General features: G+C 42.2%; 1 protein-coding gene across 1 annotated transcript; it reads left to right on the top strand.

Moving 5' to 3' along the window:
• Positions 1-662: 662 nt before the first annotated feature.
• On the top strand, positions 663-1,889 carry LOC110888774 (uncharacterized protein K02A2.6-like). The gene has a single exon (XM_022136282.1). The coding sequence runs from the start codon at positions 663-665 to the stop codon at positions 1,887-1,889; it is 1,227 nt and encodes a 408-aa protein (XP_021991974.1).
• The last annotated feature ends 15,942 nt before the right edge of the window (positions 1,890-17,831 follow it).

The raw sequence follows: 17,831 nt of genomic DNA, 5'->3' as shown, positions 1-17,831 counted from the left end.
CCAGAAACATCAGGGCGATTAGCAAAGTGGGAGATCGAGCTGGGGGGCCACAACATCTTGTACAGGCCACACCCAGCCATCAAGGGTCAAGTTCTTGCGGATTTCATCACAGAAGACCCAATGGAAAAAATCAAAGATTGTGAAATTGTTGAGACTCCCGTAAAAGACACATCTATTGAGTTGTGGTTGGTATACACTGATGGGGCATCAAACGAAGACGGCGCAGGAGCCGGGTTACGCCTTGTGAGCCCCGAGAAACACGAATTTACGTACGCAATCAAGTTGGTTTTCAAGAACACCAACTATGAGGCGGAATATGAGGCATTCTTGGCAGGCCTGCGCCTCGCCATAAAAATGGGAGCTCAAAATCTGCGAGCGCATGTTTATTCACTCTTAATTGCCAGCCAAATCAACGGTCTATACGATGCAAAGGGCGAGGTCATGGCCCTGTATTTAGATCAAGCAAAAGAGCTGCTTCAAAGTTCAAATCCTACATAGTATTTCACATCAACCGCTCCGAAAATAAGCCAGCAGATGCCCTGAGCAAGCTCGCCTCAACCTCTTTTCAACATCTTGCCAAAGATGTGAGAATTGAAGTACTCAAAAACCCATCAGTTCTGCTACGCCAGGTAAATGTGATCGAAGTAGGGCAACCATCTTGGATGACCCCTATAATCCAATATCTTCAAGAAGGGATACTTCCTGAAAGCAAGGCAGAAGCAAGGAAGATTCAAAACAAAGCCTTGCATTATGAGATGAATGGCAGTATCTTATACCGAAAATCCTTCTTGGGACCACTACTGCGCTGCGTGGACCCTCAAGATGCGAACTATTTGATAAGGGGAATTCATGAAGGAATTTGTGGCATCGACTCAGGACCACGCATGGTTGTCGCGAAGATCATGAACGCAGGATATTACTGCCCATGGATGCACCTCGACGCCCTGAAAGAGCTGCGCACATGCGACTCTTGTCAGCGACATTCTCCAAAAACCCTGCGCCCAAAAACCGATCTTATCCCAGTATTTACTACTTGGCCTTTTCAGCAGTGGGGAATTGATATGGTGGGACCCTACCCAAACGCTCCTGGTGCTGTTAAGTTCATAATTGTGGCTGTCGATTATTTTACTAAATGGGTGGAGGCCAAAGCTCTCGCCTCAACTACTACAATGATGGTGCGCGTGTTTATCTGGGAACACATCATCCGCAGATTTGGGCTCCCACTCAAAGTTGTCACTGACAACGGCACCAACTATGCGTCAGAAGACATCCAGAAGTGGATGAAAGAGATGAAAATCGAACACACTTTCTCCTCCGTTGTGCACCCTCAAGGCAATGGGCAGGTTGAAAGAAACAAAAGTATTGTTGAGGGGAACAAAGCCCGACTGGGCACAAAAATAAGAGGATGGGTAAATGAGCTCCCAAGTATCCTATGGGCTCATCGAACCATGCCAATAACAAGTATTGGCGAAACTCCCTTTAGCCTAGTCTATGGCTCGGAGGCTGTTATCCCAGCTGAAGTTGGACTCCCCTCACCGCACTTGACAGCAATCAACACGGTTGATAACAAAGCAGAGCGTCGTCTCGACTTTGATCTTCTGGAAGAAAGACGCGAGATTGCGCGAATTAAAGAAGCCAAGTACAAGACGCAGCTGGAAAGGTACTATAATGCGAGGGTGCGCATTTGTACTTTCACTCCCGGAGAATATGTCTTCAGAGACAATGAAGCTTCAAACGCTGAACGCCCAAGAAAACTAGCACCCAAATGGGAAGGCCCATACTTGGTGCACGAGGTGCTAGGGAAAGGCGCATACAAGTTACGCACTATGGATGGATACATCATCCCACGCACATGGAATGCGCAACAAGTGCACAAATGCTATATGTAAATACTCTCGGCTTTGCGCCTTTACTTTCTCATGTTGTCCACGCGCCTTTTTTAACTTTCTATGTTGGCTAAACGCCCTACTTGTACGCAATGTATGTCGGCCTAAGCGCCTATTTCTCTTAATGAATGAAAGCATATGCCTTATGTTTCTTTTGTCATGTTGACTTCTACGTTACAAATGCATGCTAAACTTTTGATTAGCACAAAAACACTTCAGTTACGAGCTCTTAAGTCATGCCTCCAAGGTCCTCCGTGAACACAGCGCGAGACCGGGCAGTTACACTAGCACAAGAGCAACACTTACATTTATTCGCGCTAACTTAACCAAACTTTTTGACAGCAGTGCAAAAATTGTAACTGGACAAAGAATAAGCAAACAGAAGGATGTATATTAAACAAGCGCCACGACGCAATGATTACAAAACAAGCGCAACCGCGCAACGATTACAAAACTCCACTTGATAACAAAATAAGCGCAACCGCGCGGAAGATACGTTTAAAACCTAAAAATAAAATTACAAGGCACAAAGCCTGTCAAAACTACTCGTAACCATCCCCACCTTCTTCATCATCGCCATCATGTTTATCATCATCACCATCGTTTCCACCTTCGTCATCACCTGCTGGCTCTTCTTCATCGGATAACTCGACAGTTTCTGGTGGGTCAAGGAGGGACTTTAGCCGCTGACACCAATCATCATGCTTCAGCGCATCTGCGACCAGATCCATTACAGGTAGTGATAAATGGTCATAAGCCTTTTCAGCCCGGGACAACTCAGCATCAGCCTGATCAGTCACTGAGCAGTGACTAGTGTCAAACCCTTGTCCAAACACCTCTTCAACATGTTGCGCACACTCAAGGTAGCCTCCACAATGACCTACCACGCGTGAAGCATCTATGAGAGTAGCAACAGCACCATCCAGTTCTTCAGCATTTAATATCGAGTTCGCGATCTGTAACAAAGGCAAGGGATCAGAAACAAGCTTCAGCAAACAAAAGTTAAGCAAAGGAGCATACCAAACATACTCCCCGGTCACGCATCCACTCAGCTTCTACGGCAAGAGTATCAACAATGCCTTGAACGTCGGAGTAATTATTCTGTGCTACGTTGAGGGTCGCCGTGCTAACGTTACGCGCTTCTTCGGCTTTTTGCCTAGCTTCCTCAGCCGAGGCAACTTTTCCCTTTTCGGCTTCAAGATCAATCTCCAAGGACTCGCTTTTGTCAACTTTCTCTTGCAAGCGACGTTTTAACTCTGCAATTTCAACATCCTTGGCAACCAAATCTTTATCCCTACTGGATATTGTCGCCTTAAACTCAGCCTGAAAAAGAAAGGACTTAGTTCTACAAGCAAAATCACAGGAACAAGAAAGGATAACGCTTTACGCACCTCAGCTTGCTCTTTAGCAGCTTGTGCATCTTCAAGCTTCCCGGTCAGCTCAGCAACGTTGCCCTCGAGCTCCGTAATCTTATATCGAGCCACATACATACGCTCGTTGTCTTTTGCACATATTTTTTCCATTCAGCACGCTCCTTCGCTAGGAGATCTTCGGCAGTGCGAAGCTTGCCCCGGAGACCCTCGCGACCCCATTCTTCCGACTTACGGTCAGGTTCAAATTTAGCTCCCTCTTCATCAAATTTAGCCTTAGACTTCTCAAACTCCCTCGCCTGCCTCACAAGTCGCTCACGGTACATCCCCCAATCAGCTCGCTCCTTGACCATTGTGCCCCATTCACGAACAATCTGGTGGTTGGCAGCGCGAGTATTTGCTTCTCCAACCACCTAAGCTTGATATAGCTCATCGTGTGTCCGGGCCCTTTGTTGATTAACCTCACCAGGAGGGAAGGAGTTCAAAAACCAATCTCTGCAAGGGCCAAACTCATTAAACGTATCTTTCTGCTTCAGCCCCCAAGGAGCTTGGTGTGGAGCGTTGCCACGCGCCTCCTCAGTGTAAGTTTTGTAATAAATATCACCAAGGGTATCCTTCGCGCCAATGTTTTGTGGTGTAAACCCCGCAGCACCACCTGAGCTCGCACCACCTGCAGCATGTGGACCTGATCCTCCAATACTAGAAGTGACCTTAACAGAATGTTGGGTGACATCAGGCTGCGTGGGTGGGGTAATTCTCTCAATCTCAGGCTCTTTCCTCTTCTCATAATGGGGTTGGTCAAGCCCCGTAATATGAACAACCTCCGGACCCTGCGCCTTATCACTAACAGTTGCAGCAGCGGTCCGGGTATCCTTTGGATCAGCTCCAACAGGCGTTATAACGGGTTTTTCCTTGGTTTTCTCCTTCTGTCTCTCCCCAGCTTCCTTCTTCTCCTCAGCAGTTCTCTTCTCCTTATCGGCCTCTGCCCCAGTAGCCTTGAGGGGTTTGATGGTAACCCTGGGCCTCTTCTGCGCCGGCTCTGAGGGTTCTATGATGACGACACCTTCCTTTTCAGGCGTCTTCTTTTCGACCTCTGCAGAAACAGAACGTTAAAAAGGGATAACAAATCTGGGCAAAGTAAAAGCAGGAAACTAACCAGGAGAAAATCTATAAAGAGAGCGCAAATTGCTCCGTTTTCCGATAAGGGGGACTCCACCCGACTTTGGCACTACCGAAGCACCAGCCGTAGTCTCCCTGCTCCTCTTTCTGATCAACTGTACAGCAGGCTCCCCAGCTTCCTCTTCCTCCTCTTCTTCATCATGCGCAAGAGAAGACGGAGTGGCTTCAGCATCTGGGTTGCGATAATCCGCGCTTCTTGAGCTCTTTGAACCAGCAGCTCCTATCTTCTTCTCGCCTGCGCACGACAAACCTTCAAGTGAGTCACTGATAATCACATAATCTTCCAAGTTACTCTGGCGAATGCGTAGAGTACCTTTTCCAGCAGCAACAGGCGCCGCCAGACTACTTCTGCCCTTCTTGCTGGTGACATCAGCATCAATAGTAATGACCTTCTTCTTTTTGGGTTTCTTCTTCTTCTCTTCAGGGTCGATACCCAAGTCGCGCAGCACACCTGCAAAGATGGTAGACCAGGAAATTAACTCTCCATTGGAAGATCCGACAGACTCCTCGCTGGAAAGATAAACAATCTCTTTCCCAGCAGAAGTCAAAGCGCGCAGAGGTCGAGGGTTAGGTATATGCGCACCTTCGGTTGCAGTAGGTGGATCGGCGAAAGCATCAGCAACTGGATACATAAAATGACCTTTAATCTGGTCATACCAGTATTCCTCCCCAGCTTTAAGCGGGCGCACACCCATAGACCCACCAAAGGTGGGGAAGGCAGCTTGCTACAGATGCGCCTCTACACGCGAAATTATCTAGTTAAGCACAAGCTACAAAAGAAAGAAAATAAAGATTCAAATAACTAATCTCTATCTTGAAATTTCAAAACCGAAACGTCTTTGCTGTCTCCTAGCCATTGGTCACTCATCCGCGCCGCTACCAAGACGTTCTCACCAATCGGGTAGCAGTAAGCTTCACATACCAAGCCTCCTTCTTGGGGATCGCCAGATCCTCCTTCACAATCGGTTCGGACCAAGCACGGAAGGTCATGGCGATCGGTATTACCTCCTCACAAATAAAAAAGAACTTTGGTTTCCAATCATGAAAACTCTTAGGAGGATTCAGAAGTATCTTCTTCGCAACCCCTCGACTGGCGAATGAGTAGAAGCCCATATTTCTGATCAGTTGGTAAAAGACTCTGAATCTTTCCACAATAGGCTCAATGTCATGAGATCGACAAAGAAACTGAAAGTGTCGAACCCTGACCATGCCAGGAGGACTCAGTTGTGAAATATGGAACCCATAAAATTGAAGAATGTGGGCCATGAAATTCGTCGCCGGCAACCGGAAGTTGCCCTGATGAAAGAAATCTTCAAACAACGTGATATACCCCGGCGGTGCATCGGCGGCCGTCTGATTCTGACCGGGGTATCTGACATCCCATTCCGGTGGAAACCGGAAACTCCTTGTGATTTGCTCGAACAGCCCTAAGTCCCACCTAAGGACGGGAACTGGGCCTTCCTCACCGGGATTCTCTTCCGGATGTTCTTCAGCCATCGATGATAAAGCAGAAAGTTTTAATATCTACTCAAGATACTTGAAGATCTGCTAGTGTTCTTCAAGATTTTGAAGATTCAAAGAGTATACGAAAAGGGAAGAAGGAGAATATGGCAGCAGAAGTGGGAAAAGTGAATTGCCTCCATCCCTCTTCGAATATATATACCCATCGCATTTAATGCGATGGGTAAACGTGCCAGAATCACCGCGCACGTGACCAATCAGAAAATGCCACGTAAGGCGGGTTTCTCGGAGTGACAGTTACCACGCGCGCGTGGGCCTCACTCGCCTGACTAAAGCCGGACCGTCAGGAGCAACTTGATGACAGTCGTGTCAGCAGTCAACTCAAATTTTGCAATCAACGACATTTGCACCAACTCGTCAGAATTCAAATTTCGAGAGTTTTCTCGCCCAAAGTTACTACAAACTTCATGCAAGAAGCTACTAAGGCCGCACAGCATTAGAAATTACTAAATAACCCTGCGCGCTCGCGCCCAAGGGAAATGAACCACCTTGAGCCAAATCTGGTAGTCGCGCCGTAGTAACCAACAAACAGTCGCACGCGCGCCGCCTACCAAAATCAAGCAAGCATTTTTCATCAATAGCACTTCTTTTTTCTAAGTCCAGAGCTCCAACCAATCACTCCGCGCATGGTGCAGCACTGGACTGGGGGGACTTGAAGGGGTATAGTCCCAAAAAGCCGCACAGACCTTTCTCCGGGTCGCGCGCAGGACCATACTCCTAAATCATCAACATGTTCAACCTTAACCTCACGCGGGTTACTTCACCGAAGAATGACCTCGCGCGAGGTCTAAACAAGAAAGAACGTTAAGATCAACACTTAGCATTCTGATAAGAGTCTTCAGCACCTATAAACCTGCGCGAGCTAGTTCCGTGCTCAGCAAGGGTCGCATAAAAGTTGTAGCGCATGACCAATTCAGAAGGTACAAAAGGTACAAGTGGCAGATAAAAAGAGCCAATCCGAATCCTCCAGGCTCTGCTCAATCGTGCTCCACGATCGTCTGACATACAGGAGACAAAAAGTACCTAAGGACGCCTACGTGGCACCAATCAAAGGGCAGAGACACCTGCCCCATGATCTCCACTTACCTGCTGATGGCATAGGGACAACAAGGCCGACAGCTGTGACACGTGGCTCCATTCAAGGTGCGCCAGCACCAGAGAACTTCTAGAAGCCACTAACGGTCGACACCAGTGAGACAAGGAGCATATTCGCTATGTTGTCGCCTTCCGGCCCAAGGCCCATCAGCCCACATCCTCTTACACATCTCCGGCTATAAATAGAGACCTCAGTTCACAGGTTAAACATTCCATTCCCTCTACTCTAACTCTTAATACTTGATTATCTCCCCAAAACAGTCGCTTATTCTCACGCCGGAGTCTGGTTAAGAGGGAAACCCCCATATTCCCCTCTTAACGAGCTAACGGTGTTCTGTTTTGCAGGATTAGTGAATCGCTAAGGAACTCAGAAACTGATAAGAAGATTAACCCTTATGGTAGAAACATAAACCAAACTAATTAACCACCAAATTAGTTCTGTGTTTCTTCAGGGTTGATTATAGTAGATGTGTAAATTGTAATGTTCATGATTGTTGTTGTAACTGTTTGTTTGAGAAAGGTGATGGGGTTAAGTGCTAACTTAAGCCTGGTACTCATTAAGATAACATCAGGTTTGTTCCCTTCCAAAGAAGCACCATGAGAAGAAAGGGGCACAGGAACACCATGTAAATTGGAGGGATTTTGATTATTAGTACCTGGATTGATGGCCGAATCGGTTGCAATCGAGACCCCAGACTAGATTGGGGACTAGATTAATTTTAGACTTTGACTGTAGTTGAAACCCTAAGAATTGGGGCAAATGATGGATATGGTTGTTAATGGTGAGGAAGATGGTGTTGTTGTTGGGAGACGGTGGTTGTGAAGAGGATTGTTGTTAATGGTGAGGAAGATGGCGGAAATTTGTAGAAAAGGGGAAGTGTAGTGTTCAGTGAAATCAAGATCTGAAGGTTATCATGTGTATAATCGGTGTTGAAGACAAGTGGGGGGTAAATGACTGTTCTACTCTCATGTGCAGTGCACATGACATAACTTAACTGAAAATTATAACTGGGTTCGCCCTAAAGGACATAACTTGCAACATTTTTAAACATTAAGTACAAAAGTCATTAATTTTAAGGGTAAAGGACAGCGCCTGAAATTTGGGACAAACATAAAGGACAAAACTTGTAATTTACTCATTTTATAATACAACACGACAAAGTCTAACTTGAGAGATAAGTAATATGAGAATGGATTAGACAATGTGTTAGATTTCAACAAATCCATTGTCGTCCAGCGGTTAGGATATATGGCTTTCACCCAGGAGACCCGGGGTCGATTCCCGGCAATGGAACCCTTTTTAATTTACCTTGCCTCAAGTATGTTTCTTTTTTTAACATGTGTTCATGAATTTATTTAGTTATCTTTACAGTGAGTTTAGGGCTGCCCGAAACAATGTAATTTGTATGGAAGGCTGATTGTTGGATATTTGGTTATCAGAAATACCAAACATTCAAAATTCCCAAGACTTTGAATAATAACATAGAATGGTCAAAGTTTTTTTTTTTTTTGTATAAACCTCATATGGGTCGAAATTCGATGCCATATACAATAAGACCGGACATATTTCCTTCGTAACATCTCAATTTCAAACTCATGGAAACATGATCATTGTTTCCTGAGTTGAATTCCGACACAATAACTTCTATTAATCTGTCTTCTCTGTACTTCGGAACCCTTCCATTCCCTTGTAAATATACAAATCTTGGAGATCTAAAATAAATATACTGAAACTCTTTGTTTTTCCTATGGAGTAGATCCTGCACTTTCACCGGACATTGCAACCCACGACATTTTTGTGATAGCTTGAATACGAGATGACATGCATAATCTGTATCCGACGATAACTTTTGGGTTTCAATGTCACATTTGATCTCCAATACTTGGTGCGATATAAACTCAGCCACCTCTTCAAAGTGAGAAACCCGCTCGTAAGTATTGTGAAGAAAGTTTCCTCTTCCCATGGATGCATCACTTATGCTTCATCAATAAAATAAGTTAGCTAACGAGTTCAAAATATTTGAAACAGCTGTTATATATAAGAAAGTGCATAAGTTGGCTCAAAATTCAAACCTGGATTCAACAAGAGATTTCCATTTGAAACACTTCGCGTTAGAAGACTCGTATAAAACCATCTTTGCAGGAAGCATGTGGCATTTCTTTTCCTTCACTTTGCTTAGTGAGATTAACTGTTCATCAAAAGAGGTAACAAGTACATCAGTACCACACAATATTATAGTTTTCGTGTACGCGTGTATACAATTAGTTCAAAATATATAACCTTTTCATCACATTCTGGTTGGGTTGTTTCATCGTAATCAACTGACACTTGTAGCGGCGCAGAATCTGAGTTTGCTCTCAAGATTCTTTTTACTCCTGTTACTTTCTCATATACTTCAGGTATCACCTATGTAAAAAATGTACATTAGACCATGTTTTGAATATGTACTGTAAAACATGAAAAATGTAGCCCAATATGCTTTTATCCCTGTTTCATGATATAATCATATAATTATAAAGGTAAAACAAACAAAAAAGGAAAGCTGTATATCCATGCATTTTTTTGATAAAAAAAAATCAATTTAAGTTGCACCCTTGTTTTGTTTGGTTTTTGGTTATATGTCTAGCTTCTAGGGAAAACTTGTTGATAAAGTTAAGTTGAGGGGTTGTTCTGTTGAAAACACATATTGGAGGGCCGTGGTGTTATTGTTGTAAAAGGATCAAAGGTGAACTTCTTTGATTTAGGCTCTCACTATTTGCACACCAAGTCAGGCTATCTGCACAATTAGGGTTTGCATACGCTGCGTATTGACCAATACGCAGCGTATAGGGTTACCTGAATACGCTGCGTATTGGTCAATACGCAGCGTATATAAGTGGTAGGTACACGACCAGACAGTCAAACCTAGTACCATGTCAAATCAGTCTAACATAGGGTGCGTATTGATCAATACGCAGCGTATTGACAGACTGATTTGACACTGATACGATGTTGTCCAGGGCACGTGAATAAAGTAATACGGTGAGTAGAGACCAATACGCTGCGTATTGACATGTCAGATGAAAGTCTACTTATCCCTCCATTCATATCTGTTGCCCATCAAATTCAATTCAATATACCGTGCTTTCCTTTTCATCTTCTTCTTCAGTAAACAATTGTCTGTTTTTTGTTCAATCTTGTTAAAATGTCATCATTGTGGAACGATAATTATTTTGGTAATCGCTATTCTAACGACACATGGGGAGCAAATGCTGCCAATGAGGAGGAGAAGGTTGTGTCTGGAGTCCCTGTTGATCAAAAAACACAGTTGCCAGACTTGAACAAGACTCCCACTCCACCTGTTGATGAACCAAATTACCCGGTGCATCAAGTGTGTCCAGATTACGGATACGGTATGAATCTCCGTACGTGCAACAAAGTGGATACGGTGCTGAGAATGCACCTGTTGATGAACCATACTACCCGACGCAGCAATCGTATCCGGATTATGGGGTATACGGGGATGAAGGTGGATACGGAAGTTACAGTGGATACGGTGGTGAAGGTGGATACGGGGGTGAAGGTGGTTACAGTGGATATGGGGGCTACGGTGGATACAGTGGATACGATAGATATGGGGGTGACGGTGGTTACAGTGGATACGGGGGCTACGGTGGATACAGTGGATACGATAGATCTGGGGGTGAAGCTGGATACGGTGGATACGGAGGCTACGGTGGATACGAAGAACATGGTGGATATGGTTATGAGCCCCGTAACACATCACTTTATGAACCATCTACCCCGGGCAATCCATTTCAAGTAAATGAGGTATGACATTAAAATTATTATTATTATTATTATTATTGTTAAAAATAATATAATTATAATAATTATTATTATTGTTAAAATACTAGTTAGTCTAGTTAAAACAAATAATTATAAGATTTAGTAAATAAACAAGTTAAGAAAGTTAAGTTAATAAACTATTTATTTTTCTTTTCTAAATAATTAAATTAATCAATTTTTTTTTTAATAAATTAGTATTGTAAATAAATAAAAGAATCATGAAATTGATTTTTAGTTAAAATGGTTAGTTTAAACCTAACTTAGTTAGTTAAATCATAGTTATATCCTAACTAGGTTAGCATTTAATACAAGGGACCACTAACTGAGTTAGAGAACTCAGTTAGTCCAGTTAAGTGCCAAAAACAGAAAAAAGGGGGGTTCCTCTTTAAGGAACCGGCCCCTAACCGGTTTCGAACTCACGACCTCTCACACACAAAGCGACGCACTAACCACTCGGCCGGGAATGCCACATCCGTTTATTTATGGATACAATTACAATTTATGCTCGATTTCGCATCCTTCCATTTATGCTCTATAATTATTATTACACTTTGGTCCCTGAAGTTTCAAATTTTACAAAAATAATCCCTGAAGTTTTGAAGATTGACACAAATGGTCCCTGAAGTTTCGAAAATTGACACAAATGGTCCCTGAAGTTTTGAAAATTGACACAAATGGTCCCTGAAGTTTCGAAAATTGACACAAATGGTCCCTGAAGTTTCAAAAATTGACATAAATGGTCCCTGTACTGTTCAGTTAAGTATGCTAACTGAGTTAGTGTTTAAAGAAGAAATCTTTATATGAAAGTTAACCTTGTTAAACCATTCTGTTAAAATAGTTTCAATAATGACCATATTAGTACCTGAAGTATGAGTTTCAATTATATTATTATTATTATTACTATTATTACTATTATTACTATTATTATTATTATTATTATTATTATTATTATTATTATTATTATTATTATTATTATTATTATTAACGTAACTTTTTTTAGCGTTTCATGTCTCTAACTGTTTTGAAGAATTGGGTACAAGAAACGGGAAAGGAGTATGGTTACGTAATTGTTACCCGCCGATCAAAAAAAATTGGCGGTACTACTGGGATGGTATGGCTTGTGTGCGACCGTAGTGGTGAACACTGTAGTAAAGCAACAGTTAGGAAAGCTGGTAGCAAAAAAATCAGTTGCCCATTTTCATTACTCGCCATCCGGGACGTGACGAATGACACGTGGGAGTTAAAAGTGGACAACGCGAACCATAACCACGAACCTACGACGAGTCTGTTGGGCCACGCTTTTGTGCGAAGATTTACTGATGCCGAATACAAGCTAGTGGAGCAGCTAACTGCTCAAAACATGAAGCCACGTATCATATTTCAAACCTTAAGAAAGCAGTTCCCCGACAGCCTGCATGTTCAGAAAGACGTGCAAAATGCGGTACAAAAAATTAGAGCGACACTAATGGACGGAAAGACTCCTATGCAGGCACTGGAAAGCTTGCTGCATGACCACCGATTCATTTACGACACCCGACAGGAACCCAAAACAGATGTCGTAACAGAGATTTTCTTTGTTCATCCTTATTCAATCACTATGTGGCGTGCATTCCCGAGGCTGCTCTCCGTTGCGAGAAGCTTCGGAAGATGTATATTGGTGAACATTTTGCGGTTTCTTGGAAAACCCTCCAGAAGCTCGAGGTTGAAGATTGGGTGCGGGGGTTTGTTCCCGTTGATTCACCGTGGGATCGTCTGTTTGAGCTATCGTTTACGCCGACCTACAGGGAGATACTAGTCGAGTTTCTGTCGTCGTTCGAGTTTCATCCTCGTCGGCCAAATGAGGTTGTGGACCCCGCGCAGCCCCCTCCCCCGCCCGAGGTTTCTTTTCGCATGGCTGGCCAGGCGCGCGAAATGTCACTTGCACAGTTTGCGGTGCATAGCGGTTTGTATACGGAGGCTGAGATCGCTACGGATCTTTATACGAAGGTACGTTTAACACAAATTTTGTATTGTTATTATTATTATTTTTAATATATAACATTTAAGATTTAATATTAATTTAACGTTTAATAAACATTCGTGTAAACAGGGGCTCGTAATGGTTGATAAACCCACGCTATTAGGGTTTTGGGATCTGATCGCGGACAGCGCTCATTGGGACCACCACCAATCCAAGGGGAGGAGTACGTTGATTGAGGATCCGCTCTTCAGGTACGTTAGTTATTAAACAGCTTTTTTTTAAACAGATTTTTTTAAAACAAAATTTCTTTTTTTAATTATTTAGTTGATTTTTGTCATTTTTTGAAACATCAGGGACCATTTTTGTAAAAAATTGAAACTTCAGGGACCAAAGTGTAAATATATCAAACTGTCAGCCGTTTTTGTAAAAAATTGAACGACGTCTAAACCGTCAGCCGTTTGGGGCTACGTTTGCAGCCGTAAACCGGCGTTTAAACGACGACGATCTTAGTTTCGATGCTCGTAAGGCGCGTACGGTCCTAACGAGCGTCGAAACTATGTTCGTCGTTAAAATATATATTTTTTTATTATTTAGTCGAAGTCGAACCGTAAGGCGCGTAGGTCTCTAACGAGCGTCAAAACTAAGTTCGTCGTTTTATATTTTAACGACGAACTTATTACGACGCTCGTTAGGGACCATTTGTGTCAATTTTTGAAACATCATGGACCATTTTTGTAAAAAATTGAAACTTCAGGGACTAAAGTGTAAATATATCAAAAAAGGGACCATTTGTGTTAATTTTTGAAACTCCAAGGACCATTTAAACCCAATTTCTTTTTAAACAGAATTTCTTTTTAAACATATTTTTTTTAATTATTTAGTCGAAGTCGAACCGTAACCGGCGTTTGAACGACGTTTAAACCGGCAGCCGTTTGGGGCTGCGTTTGCAGCCGTAAACCGGCGTTTAAACGGCTGCAAACACAGCCCCAAAGGGCAGCGATTTCGCAGCCGTTTGCGGCTGCGTTTGCAGCCGTTTAAACGCCTGTTTACGGCTGCAAATGCCGCAGACGGCAGCGAAAACGCAGCCGTTTGCGGCTGCGTTTGCAGCCGTTTAAACGCCCGTTTACGGCTGATTATTATTTACTGACTGGTTTCCATTTATGCAGGTATTTGCACAAGATGATTTCCACTTCGATCACTGCTCGAAACAAAAGCTGGGAGTGGTGTACGAGTGGTGACTTGTTCTTTTTATATTGCCTCTTATACAAGAGGCCGTGCGCTCTCGCCTACGGGTTGGCGCAGTATTTCGCCTCCGCGCATCATCGACAGGAGCGCGGAATGCTATTTGGTGGCGCCTACGTGACCAAGATAGCCCATTCGTTGGGCTATCATCCGGAGAACGACCGCGGCCGTGTAAGCCCGGCGACACAGCCAAAGCGGATGGGGATGAACACATTAAACGGGATGCATATTACCAAAGACTTTCCATGCGGGAAGCGGTTAAAGAAACTGGACGGCACGCAATACGAGCTTACACAACTGCCAGAAGAGTTCCCTCTGTTTTATCCCCCACACGATCCAGAGCCGCCGGAGCCGCATGAGCCGGCCGCCGTTCTTCCGCAGCCACCACAGCCGCGTGGACCACCCGGGGCGCCCCAGTTCCCACGCCATGTTTGGCCCAGTCCTGACCCGTCACATCAGCGGCTGCTTCGAAACGTTGAAAGAAACAATTATTTGTTAGAGTGGGTGGCTGCGGCGCTCCAGCAGCAGCGACAGCATGACGGGTTACCTCCACTACCCTTCGTTGCGGATGCGGACTGGGATCAGCATCAGCAGCAGCAGCAGCAGCATCAGGAGCAGCAGCATCAGCAGCATCAGGAGCAGCAGCAGTAGTATTTTATCATTTTGTTATGTATGGACAAACTTTTTTATGTATTTTGTTATGTATATATCAAACTTCGGTGTAAACAGTTTCACATATTTTGAAATGTTATATTTTGAAATTCAGGCAGGTTATATAAACAGTTTCACGTATTTTGTTATATTTTAACGACGAACTTAGTGTCGACTCTCGTAAGGCGCGTACTGTAACGCCCTGCTTTTTCAAACATCCTACATTTAGAAACCTTACGTGAAATTCTATCTTTGGAAATCTTGTGTTCTTATAACCATTCTTTCATCGTAATCGTTGTAAAATACGGAATTTGCTTCGTAAATAAAACTTGTACATTACACTTTTTACCTAGTTAAATCATGTTTTATTTCATATTTCACCTTGTTACAAGTTAGGGGAAACATTGTTGCATATTATTACACAACTTAATTAACAAAATTACTCATTATAATGTTTTAAAAAAATAAAAAAAATAAAGAAATATGGCAGCCCAATTCAGCAAAATTCAGCCCCATATAGTTGGGTTTTGTGGGCTAGTTTCAAGGTGTAACCCCTTCTAAACACTTCCAAAGCCCAACCCATTGAAACCCTAATCCTTCCCCCTATAAATACCACTTATAACCAGCCTCCATACCACTTTTGCAACCCTAAAAACTCACAAAACATCCACCAAACCGTAGCTGAAAGTAAGGGTTCGAGTAGATTGACACCCCTTCACGAAAATGAGCATAACTCACTCAATTCTTATCCGATTCACTCGATTCTTTTTCCTACTTGCTTGTATAATCATGGGGTTCGATTCCTAGACTTCTCCTTGGAGAAATCAGACCTGGAAATGCCCCGAAATAGTCCATAAACTTTCTGTTTGTTTTTATGTTCATCAAAAACTTGTTTAAACCTATGCAACTTGTGTCTAACACATCTCATACCTATGTCCTAATGCTTACAACTTATCCCATGGTTGGTTAAGCTTAAAAACAAGGTTGAGACATTTAAAATCAGAGGATTAAACCTCATAAACTTGGTGTTTTGTTTAGGGTTTTTAACCCACAAGTCATGTCAAACTTTGTCTTTGATACATGAGTGATTATGGAACAACTTGGGTTGTCCAAACATACAATCCTCACATGATTTGATGATTTCTATTAGTTAGTGTGTATATTTCTTATTCTTTATTGTATGTTCATGACCCTCCTTGGTTGTTTTTTTTTTACATCAAGTGTAGTGGTGAACACATAGAGGTGCCTAAATGGAAGACTTGATCTTCCTACCTCCTACATGACTTCTATGACATTTAGAGGTACCAAAATGAAGATTTTAATCTTCTACCTCATGCTTGAACTATTGGACATATATTATATAACCTAAATATATTATTCGAATAATCGAATCTTTGATGATGAACTAGTGTTCATATGTCGGGGTACTAGATTACATCATCCTAGACTATGATAACTTGTCACGATTCTAATGGAACCTTGTTCCATGAAAACATCTAAACTCCTTCGAGTTTCCTAGTGTCAAGAACAAGCATCATATGTACTAAATGATTATTTTTCATGTTATTCTCATATCTTATTTTTATGTTGTTTTAAACACCGAATCTCGACTCTAAACATACTTGAACCTTAACCCTTATACATTCGGACTCTAAATCTCTACTCGTCAACAACTGGATAATCGGAAAACATATGCAAACTTTGTGAGTATACTCGTACTTTTCCCCTTTTACTTTTACCACTTTTGGGGTGTAACATGTTTACCTATTGAAACTTACACATGAACTTTTGTCTAAACACACGAACATTCCTATAACAATGCTTGTATATGTGATGGCTTGATACTTTAAATTTGGGTGATTCTTATGTGTTGAACTTATCATTAACTTCGTACGAGCCAAACCTTGACATATGTAGCGCTATAGGATTAACGACCCGCCTCTACTAAAACTTTGGTTATGTCATGAGCAAGTTGCGTTTTCTTGGTTTGATATGTTATACACATGCCATATTTAATGTTTATCTTGAATCGCATGCTTGCTATGAGGAATTGTTCACATTTCTATCTTATGCTATGTATGTACCAAACTTGTATACTCGCCTTTGCTTTTGCATTGAATTATTATAAACATGTTACAGGTTGATGAGGACGATGCTAAGAAAAGAAGTAGCGTTGATGCCTAGATACACATATAGATGTTAGGGTTTAATATGTTGTATCAAATTTTGTTATGTTATCATGTTGTTATGTTTAACTTGTTGTATTTGAATTTCTTGTAATGTTGACTATTTGAAGTTATGAAATGAAATGAAATTTGGAATTTCTAAATATTGTCACAAATAGCGTTATGATGTCTCTAGCAATCTTCACACTTCGTCTCATCCCGATGTTTCCGCCATTGGTTGGGGTGTGACAGATTGGTATCAGAGCCATAACTATAGGGAATTAGGAAAAGTAGGAATGCTTTAGCCTAGTCTATAGTTTTAGAACCTTATTCGTATGCTTTGCTTGGACTACTACATGATACTTTATTTGTTACTTATTTATGCTCTTTTAAACATGTATGTTACTCATGTGTAATATTCGACATGTTATTCTTACGCATTAATGCTTGTTTTATTATGTGTTAACACTTGTTTCGTTGTTCGATTCTTTATGTGTTATTCTTGACATATTTCTCTATGTGTTAATACTTGTTTTATTTCATTATTTAAGTATCATCCTTGATATGCTTTCTTATGTGTTTATACTTGTTTGTGTATCTCCTTCGACATACACTTCCCTCATGCATTTTACTCGATTATTCTAAATCCGACAACACTCATATTGTACAAATGAGACGAATTCACCAAAATAGGCGTGAAACCCACAATTTGGTGAACGACTCTCAATCTACCTATTCTTTTTTTTTTTTACACGAGATATCGCGATTAAGCTAGGAGTGAAATCCACATCTTAATGGTAAATCTCAAATTTCAAGTTCTAGTGGACCCTCGTCAACACGTCGAAGTTAAATTTTGACCCGACGAGTACCAATCACACTTAGGATACGAAATCGTCAAGTTAGGGGTGAAACCCGCACCTTGTCGACTAGTTC

Source organism: Helianthus annuus, chromosome 11, assembly GCF_002127325.2.
Source record: "Helianthus annuus cultivar XRQ/B chromosome 11, HanXRQr2.0-SUNRISE, whole genome shotgun sequence".
Lineage (NCBI taxonomy): Eukaryota > Viridiplantae > Streptophyta > Magnoliopsida > Asterales > Asteraceae > Helianthus > Helianthus annuus.
The sequence above is the reverse complement of the archived record's forward strand: the minus strand, read 5'-3'. Positions and strand labels throughout refer to the sequence as shown.

Coding starts and splice junctions, on each gene's coding strand:
- LOC110888774 (XM_022136282.1), top strand. CDS start 663: ATGACCCCTATAATCCAATATCTTCAAGAAGGGATACTTCCTGAAAGC.